The sequence below is a fragment of the Lissotriton helveticus genome, chromosome 10, assembly GCF_964261635.1.
Source record: "Lissotriton helveticus chromosome 10, aLisHel1.1, whole genome shotgun sequence".
Lineage (NCBI taxonomy): Eukaryota > Metazoa > Chordata > Amphibia > Caudata > Salamandridae > Lissotriton > Lissotriton helveticus.
This window is the reverse complement of record NC_136071.1, coordinates 488003832-488017477: the sequence shown is the minus strand read 5'-3', so window position 1 is coordinate 488017477 and position 13646 is coordinate 488003832. Positions and strand designations below refer to the sequence as shown.

The 13646-nt window shown below is 41.5% G+C and overlaps 1 protein-coding gene across 2 annotated transcripts in view; it reads left to right on the top strand.

Moving 5' to 3' along the window:
* Positions 1–13646, top strand: part of ALG1 (ALG1 chitobiosyldiphosphodolichol beta-mannosyltransferase) — a 233498-nt gene that overhangs the window by 83643 nt on the left and 136209 nt on the right. For both annotated transcript variants that reach the window (XM_078662966.1, XM_078662967.1), the window contains 2 exons: positions 10567–10688; positions 13522–13560. In XM_078662966.1, coding sequence (XP_078519092.1) covers positions 10567–10688; positions 13522–13560 — 161 coding nt within the window. The remainder of the gene's footprint in view (positions 1–10566; positions 10689–13521; positions 13561–13646) is intronic.

Below are 13646 nucleotides of genomic sequence, written 5' to 3'. Positions count from 1 at the left end.
TAGTTTGATCATCTTTAATAAAGTGTTAGATATACCCCAATTAGTTAACTTCAACCATAGTACATTTCGTGGCACAGAATCAAAAGCGGCTTTTAAATCAATGAAACAAATATATAACTTTTGTTTCCTATATTTGGCTCTTTCACCCAATAATGTCAATAAAATCAAATTCGTGTTGGTCGATTCTCCCTTTCTAAAACCAGTTTGTAAATTGGGAATCAGATCCTCTCTCATGGCCCATGATTCCAGTTCTTCCAACAGACAACTAGCAAAGATTTTCGCTTCTACATCTGTTAAGGCGATTAAGCGATAATTTGCGGGATTGTCTTGGGGACCGCATTTATAAATTGGTTGGATGATACTTCCCTGCCATGATTCAGGAATTAAGCCTGTTTTAAGCACATCATTAAATAGGAGAGTTAATACCTCTGGCCAATGTTTTAAATTTGCTTTAAAAACAGCGTTCGGAATTCCTTTCCGACCAGGAGCTCCATTTGATCTAATATTATTTATTACTTTTTTAACTTTATCAACCGACCATGGCTCGTTATCAAAAGAACTTAAAGGATCATAGACACTTAAGTCTGACCCGCTATTTTTTATGCTTTCTAGTTGGCCATGATGGGTGGGATTAACTTTACTTGAATCATACTGTGGGCCTGGAGGAACAGATTTAAGGTTATTAAAAAAGTTTACCCAGCTTAATTCTTCAATAATGGCACTATTGCCTCTATGATTACCAAGTTCGAGATTATTAATGATACTCCAAAATGACCGTGAATCTTTAGATTTACATGCAAAATGTAATTTAACCCAAATTCCTTCATAGTACGCTTGTTTAGCCTTCCATATTTCGTTCTTGTATCCCTTTTTCAATTGTCTAATTTGTTGGGATATAACAAAATTAGAAGTTCCTTCTGCTTTCCTATACAATGCTCTTATTGCTTTATTAAGACTTCTTTTAAGGTATAGTAAACGATGAGAAAACTACCCTGGATTCTTTGAAGTCAAAGTTATTCCTTGAGATGGTATAGAATTAGGAAAATTAGCCTAAAGAGCGGAACATAAACAAGGCCAAAGAGCAACCATGGCTTTCCTTCAGCAATAGTATCTTGGACATTTAAAATGAAACGGGAAAGGACTTCCAATATATCCTTTTCAGTTCTCTCATTCAATATTAACCTTTTACGGTTAAATGGAATAGGAGCATTCTTGATTATTCTTGTTTCCGGTAAATTATCAAAGGAAAAAGTAAGGAAAATAACTTGTGGATTATGATCACTCTCAATCATTGGTACCACCTGATAACTTTATAATGAATTAAAAAGTTTCTCAGAACTTATGGAGTAATCAAAAATAGAAGGACTACACGTTTTATTAAATGTCGGTGTATTGTCCTTATCTTGCATAATCTTAAGGTTAAATTTTATAAACTCTGAATTATTCCATTGGGATGAAATTTTCGAATGTGTATTCAGCTTTTTACAGGAAAAAAGGTGCATGTTAAAATCACCAGAAATTACTATCATTGAATCTAAATGGTCGTAATATAGCACTCCCACTATTTCCCATAAACACGAAAGTTGAGTGGATCTAACCTTTTTTTCCGAACTTAAATAAACAAAAAAAATAATAATTTTTTGTTTAGAAATTAATGTAATACACTGGAGCCATTTTGCCTGAAGGTCAGTCTCAAAATGATTAATATCCAAGTTCACAGAAACATAAATAGAAAAACCGCCACTAGAACGACCAGTAGTGGCCTTACGAATAGTCCCATTCGAATATTCACAATAGCCAATAAGAGGTTCACTAAACATATTCCAAGTTTCCTGGAACATTAATATATCAAAGGTATTAAAAAAACGTATTACATCCAAATCTTCAAGAAGCGATTTAAGACCATTTGTGTTCCAAGAACAGATTTTAAAAGGGTTTTAGTACTTTGTCAAGGGAAAACGGGCATCAATCTTTCTTCACTGAGTTTCCATTTGTCAATGTCAACAGAAGCCAACTCCAATCCTCAACCGGATTGGTTTCTTTCTTTAACTCTTCACATATTCGAAGACCTGGTTAACAACTCCTGATCTTAATACCGAACGACAAATTAAGCTTTGTTGATGGACCAGAGGCACCTTTCAGAACTCTAACATGTGGTTCTGGACCTATTTTTTGTTCACAAATCTTTAAGACCGGGCTGTAAGATGACTTACTAGAAATCAACAGAGTTGGATATTGGGACCCATGAATTCTCCAAACTTTGATGCCCCATTTCTCAAATTGATTATTGTTAGCGATTATTCTACTGACAATTTCATCACTTTGCCAAGTTGTAACAGTTATTTCATTATAAAAGTTGTTACAATCTTTCTTAAACTCCACTGATTCCAAATCATCTGATGTTACATACTTCAAGGCAGCAATTGCATTCAATAGTTTCAGAATATGTCCACGGTTCAAGATATCATAAGGACCTCTTGTAGTAAACTGAGGGCAAAGACTACTTTCTTCATTTCGTACGAATGATCCGAAGCCTCTATTTCATCCTTATTTATCGAACCAATTGGGGCCCTCTTCCCAATAATAGAAGCCGGGACAGGGACTGTCGATTGACTTGATACATGGGCTTCTAATATCTTTTGATCATGAATACGTGGTTGATCAATATGAATATTATTATGACTTTGATGGTTAACATTATTTACAATTTTCTGAGTGAAGGTATTTTGTTCTCCACGTTGATCAACCAATTATTTAGGAGAGCGTTCATGCATAATAACCCCTGACTTCGATGGAACAGGAATTTTAGGCCACAAACTGACATTGGACACGTCATGGATGAGAGTATTAATGGTTTGACCATTTTATTTAACCTTTGAATTAACCCCAGCTGCTCCCGCAGATCTAAAAATCGGAAATAGGGCTTTCATATCAGACTCATTAGATTCTTTAATTACAACCGCTCGGAGAGGTTTTTTTTCCTGTGATATTTTATTGTGGGTTTTCCTTAACCTTTTTCTTGCCCGTTTGGACCGAGTCAGACAGAGTCTCAGAGTTTGTAATTTGTATTCGCCTCAGAATTTCTAATAACACTTGATGCTTGATTTGCTTCAGGACAGATCTTATTCGCCTCATCAACTATCAAATGATCCTTAGATTTAATACTTTTAGGGCTAACTTGAGATACCTTAGATATTTTCGAATTGATGGCATAATTCGCAGGTTGTTCATTCGTATCGGTGTTTTTACTATTTCTGCTATTCATATTTTCTTGTGAATTCACTGATTTTTCTATGGTGATCAATCCCGATTGAACTGGATAATTTGAATTATTTTTTGCCACAATTAAATTAATGTTATCGTCATTGGTAATCAATTTACCTTTGGTTGTTCTACCTGACATCAGTTTTACTTCCTGTTCGATAGAGCTAACGATTGACGGTAGATCTGAAATTTTGTCAATCAGTTGTGCACAAGTACAGGTTATTAATTGATTCTCATTATTCGATTGGTGTTTGGTTCTCAATTTGGTCAATTGGAGACGTTTTGCGTCTATCCCTACTACATGGGAAGCCAATGTGTTTAAAATATCAACCTGGATATTTAACCCCTTCGATGCTTGTGACGGAACCATTCCGTCATCAGTCACGGTTGAGCTGTGCTGATGACGGAATGGTTCCGTCACGACTGCACCCTGTTCTGGAATGTCCAGCACAGGGGCGGAATCGGCGCCGCACGGAAGCGGTTAATTTATCCGAGTGGAAATTAAGAGCATTAGTGATTGAATCCATAGTATGGAGTAAATACTCCCATATTCCACGGTCAGGGCTAGAAGGGTTATTTTCTATATCACCAGATCTAGCTTGGAAATTCCCATCAAATTTAGTTGATAAAGATAGATCTACTGGGTTAAACTGATTATTTAGAACTATATGTGTGGATTTACTTTGCTCATTTGAGATGGGAATGTTTTCAGCACTAGCTGTACCTGGAACCAGTAATGATATATTAATGATAAAACTGTTCTCCAAAATGATACTTGACTGGTCCAAATCAAAAGGCCTTGCATTGCCAGATTTATCAGAATGGCCATTTGGACTAGATGCTAATTCAGCTATCGCTGGTATTGGTATTTGACACCCCTCTTGGTTTCTGACTCATCAGCGATGTAGCCTAACATAAAGACCTCGTCGCTTACGTTCTGGTCCAGGCCCGAGGAGATGTTAATCACTGATCTGATCTCTTTTGGGCTATTAGCCGGCAATTTATAAAACTCCTCCTCTCTAGTTGCTGGAGATTCGTCAGCCGTAGATATCAAAACAGATTGTGTAACAGAGTCCTGCAAATTTATTTGGGCTTTTGTCTGTAACTGACCAAAAGCTGTTAATAGTGGTTTGGGGGTTGGTGGCACTTCATCCTTTTCTGAGCCAGCGTTTTTGATCCTGACTTGAGAATGACCTCCATCTTTTAATTCCTCTATTTCTGAGGACAACTTAGATTGTAATATTGCACACGGGTTAACTCTTTTTGCACTTGTTGACGATGAGGGTGATGAAGATGATAAACGATCATTGACAGTCTCATTATTTTTATTACTTTGTTGTTTTTGGTACTGTTTTTGGTGATACTTAAAAAAACTCTTAATAGACGGCTGAGTAACATGAATTTTATTTTTGCAGTCTTGTCCAGGATTTGTAGAGGTAACTGCCATTTTGGCTGGATCATTCGTACACTCATTTATAGAGACACAAGCATCAATGCTTTCCTCACTCTTTTGACTGTGCTTCAATTGAGGTTTGGGCAGTGCCCTTCGCTGTCGGCCTGATCTCATTATCTACCATTTACAGAATAAATTAAGCGTGATACCGGGCGGGCAAGCAATCTAACAGGACCTTGCCTCAAGAGTGGGGGGCCAGGCAGGGAGCCAAGTGGGAGACCAAGCGGGAAACCAACCCGCCCGGTCCTGGGCCGGTCCCGGTCCCTGCTTACCGCTTCGCAACTCTGCAGCTCTCCTCTTCGGTGGTGAGTTTTCCCTGCAACGGCGGCGGCGTTGTTCTCTCAGTGCTCAGCTCAGCATTCACGACCGCACGCAGCCCACAGCCCGCTCTGCTCCTCTACTCCTCGCTCACTGCTTGGCTGGCTGACCGCGAAACGTGCGCTGGCTATTCCCGCAGACCGCAGTTGCAGTGATTTCGCTATTGATGGCTCTACGTTTGACTGCTATGTTGTAGCGATGGCAGTACGCCAAAAACAAGTCAAGTTTGACTAGAGAAGTGAAGTTCTGGGAGCTCCTATTCCAAGGAGAAACCGTGAGTAGCTGATTGATTAACCCAGCTTGTAGCTCAACTGGGATTTCATTGACTTTCAGCTCATTGATAAACAGTTTTGACAATTTTGTAGGGCAATGCGAGGTAATAGCAAGGCAAGGGGCAGGCGAGGTGGGGCACGGGTAAAAGGGCTCACACTCGCCTCCTTCCCTGCCCGTCCGCCTCCTACCTCAGCTTTCCTCAGCTTCCGAGCTTCTCAGTTTCCCTCTGCCTCTACTGGTTTCCTCCACAACACTTTCGGCTGCCACTGCCCTGCCTAGCTAAGCTTCTCGGCTAAGGCCCTCAGGCTTCTCCACAGCCACGTCTCCACGGCCTCTCAGCCTGCAAGCCCCTCCGAGACCTAAAACCACCGGGCTGCCTCCACGGAGGGCGCCACACACTCCGAGGCTGTCCGCACCTTCAGGGCCACACCGTCTGCCCTGTCAGCTTTCCTGTCAGCTTTCCTCCACAACCTCTCCTCCGTTTTCCCACCACGGTTCCAGGCAAGTCAGGCAAGTCTTGGCAGGTATTGGGTCTCGCACGCCGCCCCCGCACTCGGAGCGCTTGGAACACAGCACAGCCTCGCTCTCCAGACTCTACCAATCGCCCAGCAGGATGACGTATAGGAACTGCAACCAGTCTCGCTAAATATGACCTAATTCAAGATTTGTATTCCCGGATCCCATCAAAAAGTGCTCTATTTAAATATATACATGTGTGTTAAAGGCATCTGTCTTTTCATTATGACTGTTGTGTAAAATGATCCCAGTTTCGCATGTATTGTCGACCAAAGCCAATCTTTGCCTCCAAAATAGATTTATACATGTTGTATTTACTTCCAAGCATGGGTGACAGGGAGGGAACCCCTTTGTCAGGCCTGTGATCTTGGGAGCGGCATGAGCTTTTGACAAGAGCGCCACATGAGAATTTTATGAGTTTTAGTTCTCCAAGACAGCCTGATGAGGACAGAGTGCTGGAAGCCCCTCATTGACACAGTTGTGATCTAACTGCACAAACAGCTGGTTTCAGGTCATTATAGAGATATGGATCATACCTGCCTCTCTTTGATGGTCCTTCCAACCACACTTGCATAGTAGTAGCCGTACTCCATCACAACTTTCCCTTCAGGTTCCAGTTGCACGTGCACGACTCTAGCGTACACTACAGTGGAACCAACCTTCAGACCGTGCAAGAAATTAGTTTATTATTTGGATGGGTGGTTACCCACCTCAAGGAATAATCACAACCCATGTCAGGGTGAACTCTCTAAAAGTCACTGAATTACCCCAAGTTCAAACCCTGATAGGTATGTTACAGAGCAGACAGGCTTAACTTAGAGTAATATGCAAAGTATTTATGCAGTACCAAAACCGTAATACAGTCAAAATGCAAAACAATAAAAACGCCAACGTTTATATGAATTTTTAAATTTTTGAGTAGAAATAGCGCCAAGAAGCACAAAGTGTCCATGAAAGTTTTTGATCATGGCAGACCAGGACCTAGGTGGAGCATGTGTCTTATACTTCAACCACTTTCGTCCTGGTCAAATGTTTTATCTTCTGACTTTAGTCTGTAATTTCCAATCAACCTCAGGAGTACACTTCTAAAATCCCCCCAGGCACTTAAGGCTCACGGGATGTCAGGCAGAGGCTAACAGCAGGGTTAAGTCCATGTCCAGTTGCCAATGGTCAGCTGGGAAGTTGCAGGAAAGGCATTTTGCAGGTTCTTGCATCCCTCAGCATGAACAGGAGGTGTGCCTTATGACCCTTGAAGTCCACTCCTTTGTCCTGGGTACAAGAGGGAGCAGGGCCAGTCCAGGGCTTCAAAAATGTAGAAGAGCTTAGTCACACTAAACTTGGGCTCTGAGTCCTGGGGGGGTGTGTGGGTAGTGTACAATGGCAATCCTTGCGTAATCCCCGTTGGAAGCTGTATTTTTATTGAGTGCACCAAAATGAGATACACTATGTAGAATATCCAGACGACCCATATTTGCTTACAGTGCTTAAATTAATCATCCCAAATGCTCTCTTCTGTTGTAGTGTGGGTGAGAAGTTTAGGCGTACCAGAGGATAGTATTAAGCCTTTGTTGAATGCACAATAAATGAGACGCACACTCAAGAAGAAACTCCACACCAATTTAGAAAAATAACAGGTACTTTTATCTATTTTTTAACTCCAAGACGTTCGTAATTGGGCAAGTACTTTCCGAGATATCAATTTTTACAGTGAAGCAAAAATCTTACACAAATGCATTTTTTTGCACTATAATGCTTTCCTAAGGAGAAAGAAACATATACAGTATACAGTTATTTACAGTCGTATTTTGGGGGTCCCCTTAGGACTTAAGGTGCTAGGTGGTCAAGGTCACAAGATCTGCCAGCAGTTCAGGTTTACCTGCTATAGAGTGTTGTTGGTTGGTCTGTCTTTGCAGTGTTGGAATCCGGAAGGGACTTCAAGCAAGCTATGGTTGCTGCAAGGAGTATTGGTGCAGGGTGGGCCCTAGTGTCTCGAAACTTGGTGGGGCGACAGATCTGATCCTCTGAAGCACGGTGACCTCCTCCTGGATATCTGCTGCGTCAGTGCACCCAGTGATCAGCAGAACGGTGAAACAAATGTTGCAGTTGCAGGGAAGTGGCTCCTCCACTTCAAGGGAGATGCTGATGGCTTGGCGAAGTACTGGTGGCCCTCCTATGCATTTGGAGGCTGCACAGCTGCAGGACGAGTCAGATTGTCACGATTGTCAGGACAGGAGTAGGCAGGCAGGGTTTGGCACCAAAATCCACCGGTTGTCCACAGTTTTCACTTCTTCGGGTCTTCTTTGTCTTTTTTTTGTCAGGTGAACCGGAGTTCCTGGTGTCAAGGGGCCACCTAAATACTAAATGTAGGGGTGCTAAGGTGCGTGAAGGGTAATAGCCAATGGGCTACTTACCCTTGGCATCACTACATCCCCTATATGACTACTTCCTGTGGGGAATGGGCATAACCCTGTCCCAGATTTCCTAATTTCACCAAAATCAATATGGTCGAAGCTTTCCCTCGTGGAGCACATCAGGCAGCCCGCCTTAGTGGTGTGACTAGCCTATTGGTGCAACAGGCCCACTTACATCAATAATTTCCCGAAGTCCTGATGCCAGATGGGCCTCAGGTCAGGGGGTGGCATCTCCCAGGTCTTGGGAAAGCAGTGTTGCATACCAAAGGCGGCAGAGACTTTGAAGTCTCTTGCCTTGATATGCAGATTCACTAGCCATCCTGCTGGAGGAGGTGTAAATACCTCCTGCCAGAGCAGGCATTGTTTCTGACCTGTGAGAGCGCAGACCCTTACATCCAAGGGGGTCAGAAACCTGCCTGTGGTGGCATGCTGGACGATACCAGTCAGCAAGCACACCAAGGGCAGCCTGTAAGTTTTGCAGGGAGGGGGCGGACGGGACTCACACACGCGCACACATACACATAACACTCACATACATGTGCACAGACACACACAAACTCATTCATTCACAACGCTCTTTCCCAAACATTCATACATACAATCACCAAAGAATTTTAAAAGAAAACAAAACACACACTTACCTGCGGCCAGCTCTATGCTGCCTTGGTGGTTCTAGAAGGCTTGGGACTTCTGCCTTCCCTCATTGGCTGACATAAGGTCAGCCAACGGCGGAAGACAGCAGTCCCAACGTCATCACAGAGTGCGATGGGTCAGTGAGACTACTAACCCACCCCACTCTGTGATGAAGTGTCATGAATTGACAATCGACCCTGGGCGCTTCAGGGCTTAAAACTGAAGCGCCCAGGTGCAAGGCAATCAGTGACGCTACCCCTCGTCACTGAGGGGAGGGCCTCAGGAACTTTTGCTGAGCTGAGAACGTCACAACCACAGGAGCATTGACTTTCTCAGCCCAGCAAAGTTCAGTTCAGGCAGCCAGGAGCCAGCGCTAAATGCGCATGTCTGGCTCCTGGCTCCCAGAACTGAAAGTTAACAGTGTCTGTCAGGCTGACCTTTGTTCGGCCTGACAGACACTGTTCATATGGGGCAAAAGGTGGAGGGGCATGGCCCCTCTGCCCAAATGGACCTCCGCGCCTGCAGCACACTAAGAGACTGGTAGGTTTTCGGGGGGCACCTCTAAGGTGATCTCTGGGTGCATATCTTATTAAATCCACTAGTGGCATCAGGATGGATTTTTTAAGACAGGGTGTTTGATGCCAAACACCATATGTTTCATGTCGCTGGTGAACTCGTAATGACCAAATCCCAGTACATATACTTAAGATGGCTTCCTTGCTCACTTGTACTATCTAGTAATTGAAGTAGACAGCACAGGTGCAAACCTGCTTATGGAGTTATGTCCTCATGTGTAATATAATGCACCCTGCCTTAGGGATATAGGGCGTGTTGTAGGGAGGTCTTATTGCATGCCGTATCTGTGGTCATGGCACACACGGTGGAAAATTGCTTTTGGGTGCTAGTCACTGTAAAGACTGTTAATATTAAATGTATACATGTCCTACTTTTAAATTCCATTCACCCGGTCTTCTGGACCACAAGGCCTACATAGAGGCGACTTATTAATATTTAAAAGGGACGTTTTAACCAGTCAAAATGGTTTATTTTGACAGGTTAATTTTTAGTTTTTACACTGGTAGTCAGGCAACACAAAGTAGGCCTGAAACCATGTTTTCACTGCCACTGTAGCGGATAGCACAATAGATGCTGCAGTCCACTAGTAGCATTTAACTTACAAAACCTGGGTCATTTTGTACCATATTATAGGGACTTATAGGCATGTTAAATAAATCAATTAGGAGTATGCCAATTCCACCATGTTAAAAGGGAGAGCACAGGCTCTCCACCATTGGTTAGCAGGGTTAAAGTGTATGGAAATCTAAAGCCAGCAAAAATATAGGGGTAGGCAAAATGTGGAAAATCTGGAGGGACCATGCAGCAAAAGCAGATTTCCTACACAGAGTAAATCTTAATACAAGGAAATCGGTTGCTCAACTATTTTATACGTTCATCTGTGAAAGTGGAACCATAGAAAATAACTTTTGAACTTTTATAATTTTGGAAAGATTATTACTCAACAGATAAATTAATGCTGGTCAGGAGAATGCATAACATACATTTAATCATAACAAAGTAACATTGAACAAATAATTGCAAAAGACTCCAAATATAAAGAATGTATTTTGTGCGACAGATCTAAAGTGTTTCAATTCCACATTCTTTACATATTGTTTTGCTTTCTCATATTTTGTTCAGAATAGACTCAGATGAGCGTGAAACACAGAAATCTGCATTCACAGAGTTGGACACCAAGACTGGCCGTGTAAAACACCGTGCTGGGCGGCCAGCACTTCTGATTAGCAGCACCAGTTGGACAGGTATGGGTTGTTTTTCTACATTGCAGTTTCGTCGATAGAAGTGTCTGGCTCACTAAACAGATGATGTCACTTAGTGTCAAGTGTTTCTGTTATGCAAGTCACTATTTCATCCAGTTGATATTGTTGTCATTTCATGTGGAATTATTGCACAGGAGTTATATAGATGCATGTCCTTCAATGAGACCATTGTCTGATGTGCAGTGTATCATAGCTCTACCCGCTTGACTTCACCTACCAATGTGATGTTTATCCTAAGTCTGAGTGTATCCATCAGTTGGGAGTGGCAAAACTTGCATATTCCAAAGCATTAGAGTCCTTGTTCCAAGACTAGATTTGTCCAGCCTGGGATGAAAGGATTTCTGTAGCCTTAAAGCTAGGACTATAGCTATTGCTTTGTTTAGATGCAGGTACAAGAATTGAAGACTTGACCCTGGAAAGATCACCCACAAAATTGTCAGTTCTTTTTTCTAAATTGTTTATGAAGAATTCCACTGTTCAATCACCCTGCCTGGGACTTCAAAGTTAAGAGAAAAACAATTAAATTGAATAAACCTCCTTTTAATAGAATTTAAATAGCCAGACTGCTCTACTTTATCTTGGGAATTACTGCATATTTATATTGCATTTTCTACTACTCCAGGGATAGCCCCGGCATTTATAATTGTCCTGAGAGCTGTGTAACTGACTTAGCCGCATGCTAGACTGCTATGCACCTGATTACACGGCAGCCACTTTTCAATTTAATTCCTTCTGAATATGCAGCATACTAGGCTGTGCGATTGGTTCCTGGGTTAAAATTGTTCCAGCTCTTTAATATGTCTCAACTGAGCACCCATCTCAGTTTAAAGGAAACATCTTATGGGGGAATGAAACAACACAAACCGTGAAGTCCTAGATATCTGTCACCAAAGCCTCACAACCCACTTTCCAAAAATATAGGCACTATATGAATATTGTTGATCTAAAGTTGGTGGATGAGTTGAAGAGTGCACCTGCCTAGAGGCCATACATATGAGTCTATGTGTAATTTTTCTAAAATAGATGATGCCTCAAGAGTGCCAAAGACCAATTTTATATGTGTCTACCATGAGAGAAAGGGATTGAAGAAATATATCCCTCTTTAATTCCCCTAATCCTGCCCTTCTCTGTTGGAACACCTGAAAGACACCAACATTTAGTGTACTCTGTCTCCACATGCCTATCTAGAGGTTACAGAAGAACCAAAGTGAAAAATTGTGTGTACAGATTGAAAGAGAACTCTATTCAAAACCTATCCAATTACTTTGTCCTTGATTTAAACATGATGAGAGCCTCTCTAACTCTTCTGTGACAACATTAATGCATTAGAACCCTATGGACAGGATAGGAGGAAGGACCACTTTCCCATGTTTTCTTGGCTTACATAATCCGTACTTTCTGTGGGGCCTTCAAGACAGGGGCTTTGAAGGATGGTATCTGATTCTAAAATCACATTAAGACATGCATATGTTGATGAGTTTACAATACGTACAGTTGATTCTTGTCGCTGTGCCAGCCACCTTTGCAGAAAAGATGCCTTTTGGATCTCACAGCTGATGCATTTGAATCCCATGGAACACCTACTGAATAGCCACTGCTCTTCCAGAGGAAAAAATAAAATAGGGGTTTTAGAAGATGCCCACAATTGTCCCAAAGCTTGATATTTTTCATCTTGGGAAACTGAGGTGGGGATGGGATTAACAAAGAATTTATGACTTAATATCTGGTTCAGGGCACCTACCTCCTCGGTATGCTGTCAACACATAAAAAAGGCACGTGAGAAATCACCTGACCCCATATGTGCCTGATGGCCTTTTTTGGACTTCAGAAGATTGATGGTAGGGCTGTGGAGAACGAGGGACGATGGCACATATTTAGTGGGCCTGCAGGGCTCCTGGATGTTTTTTGCAGACAGGTTATGACCTGCATCAAAGATGTCACAGGTATAGGACTTTAAAAAAAAAGATCATGTTATTGTTCTGTGATTATGGAGGAAGAACTATAATTACCCTCTTACCACTCTATCAGGTAAACTCTTAAACCATATGTTATTGACTGCACATTTCAAGGTAGTTCACACATGGAAAATGTTTAGCTCTCCTCCAGTATCAACTTGGTGATCAAAGATATGAACAATATAGGCAAGGGAAGCATTGACAGCGATTATATGAGATAAGAGGAGCAGTTATGAGAATGTCTGCCTTCATTCCGATCTTATAATAATAAGGTGAATCGTCGTAGAAGAGGGCCGGGGTACATTACACAGATGCTTCATAGATCAGGAAACTGCCTTCCCAGTGCCTCCAAATGGGTCTTCATCAAAAAATTATTTAGTGTACAGTTTTGATTCATTCCTGTAAGAAATGTGTGTGCTGTCACTAGATCTTCAAAACGTTACTCCAATGCATGGACTGTTATATATCTGTTTTTATTTCTGTTATTCTTTCTTCAGTAAACCTCAATATTATCGAAACTGGACTGACAAACGTCATGTTTATTAGAAGTATATCTCGTACAGGAGAATTGGAATGTAATACTGTGCTTGTTTAGTTGAAATACTCACTGCTATGATAATCCAATCACATACAAAAATAAGTGTTTTTCAGGTGTAGGAGAGCAATTTGTGGCGGAAAGGAAAGAGGAAGAAACAGGAAGTTTGCTAAGGCTAATTGACCCTAAACGTTCTTAATTTTGGTTGGAGTGCAAATGTGTAACTTTCAATAAAACACTTTAATATGTTACTATGTCATGGTTGGCTTTTTTGTTTTTCAATAAATATTATCAGTGTGCTAAATTTTATTTTTTTTCTCCACAGAGGATGAAGATTTTTCCATTCTCTTAAAAGCCTTGGAAGGTAAGATTAAATAAAAAAAATAATCTTCTCGTTATTCAGAATACATAGTTGTCTGTATCTACTCACTGTGCATTTACCTTATATCT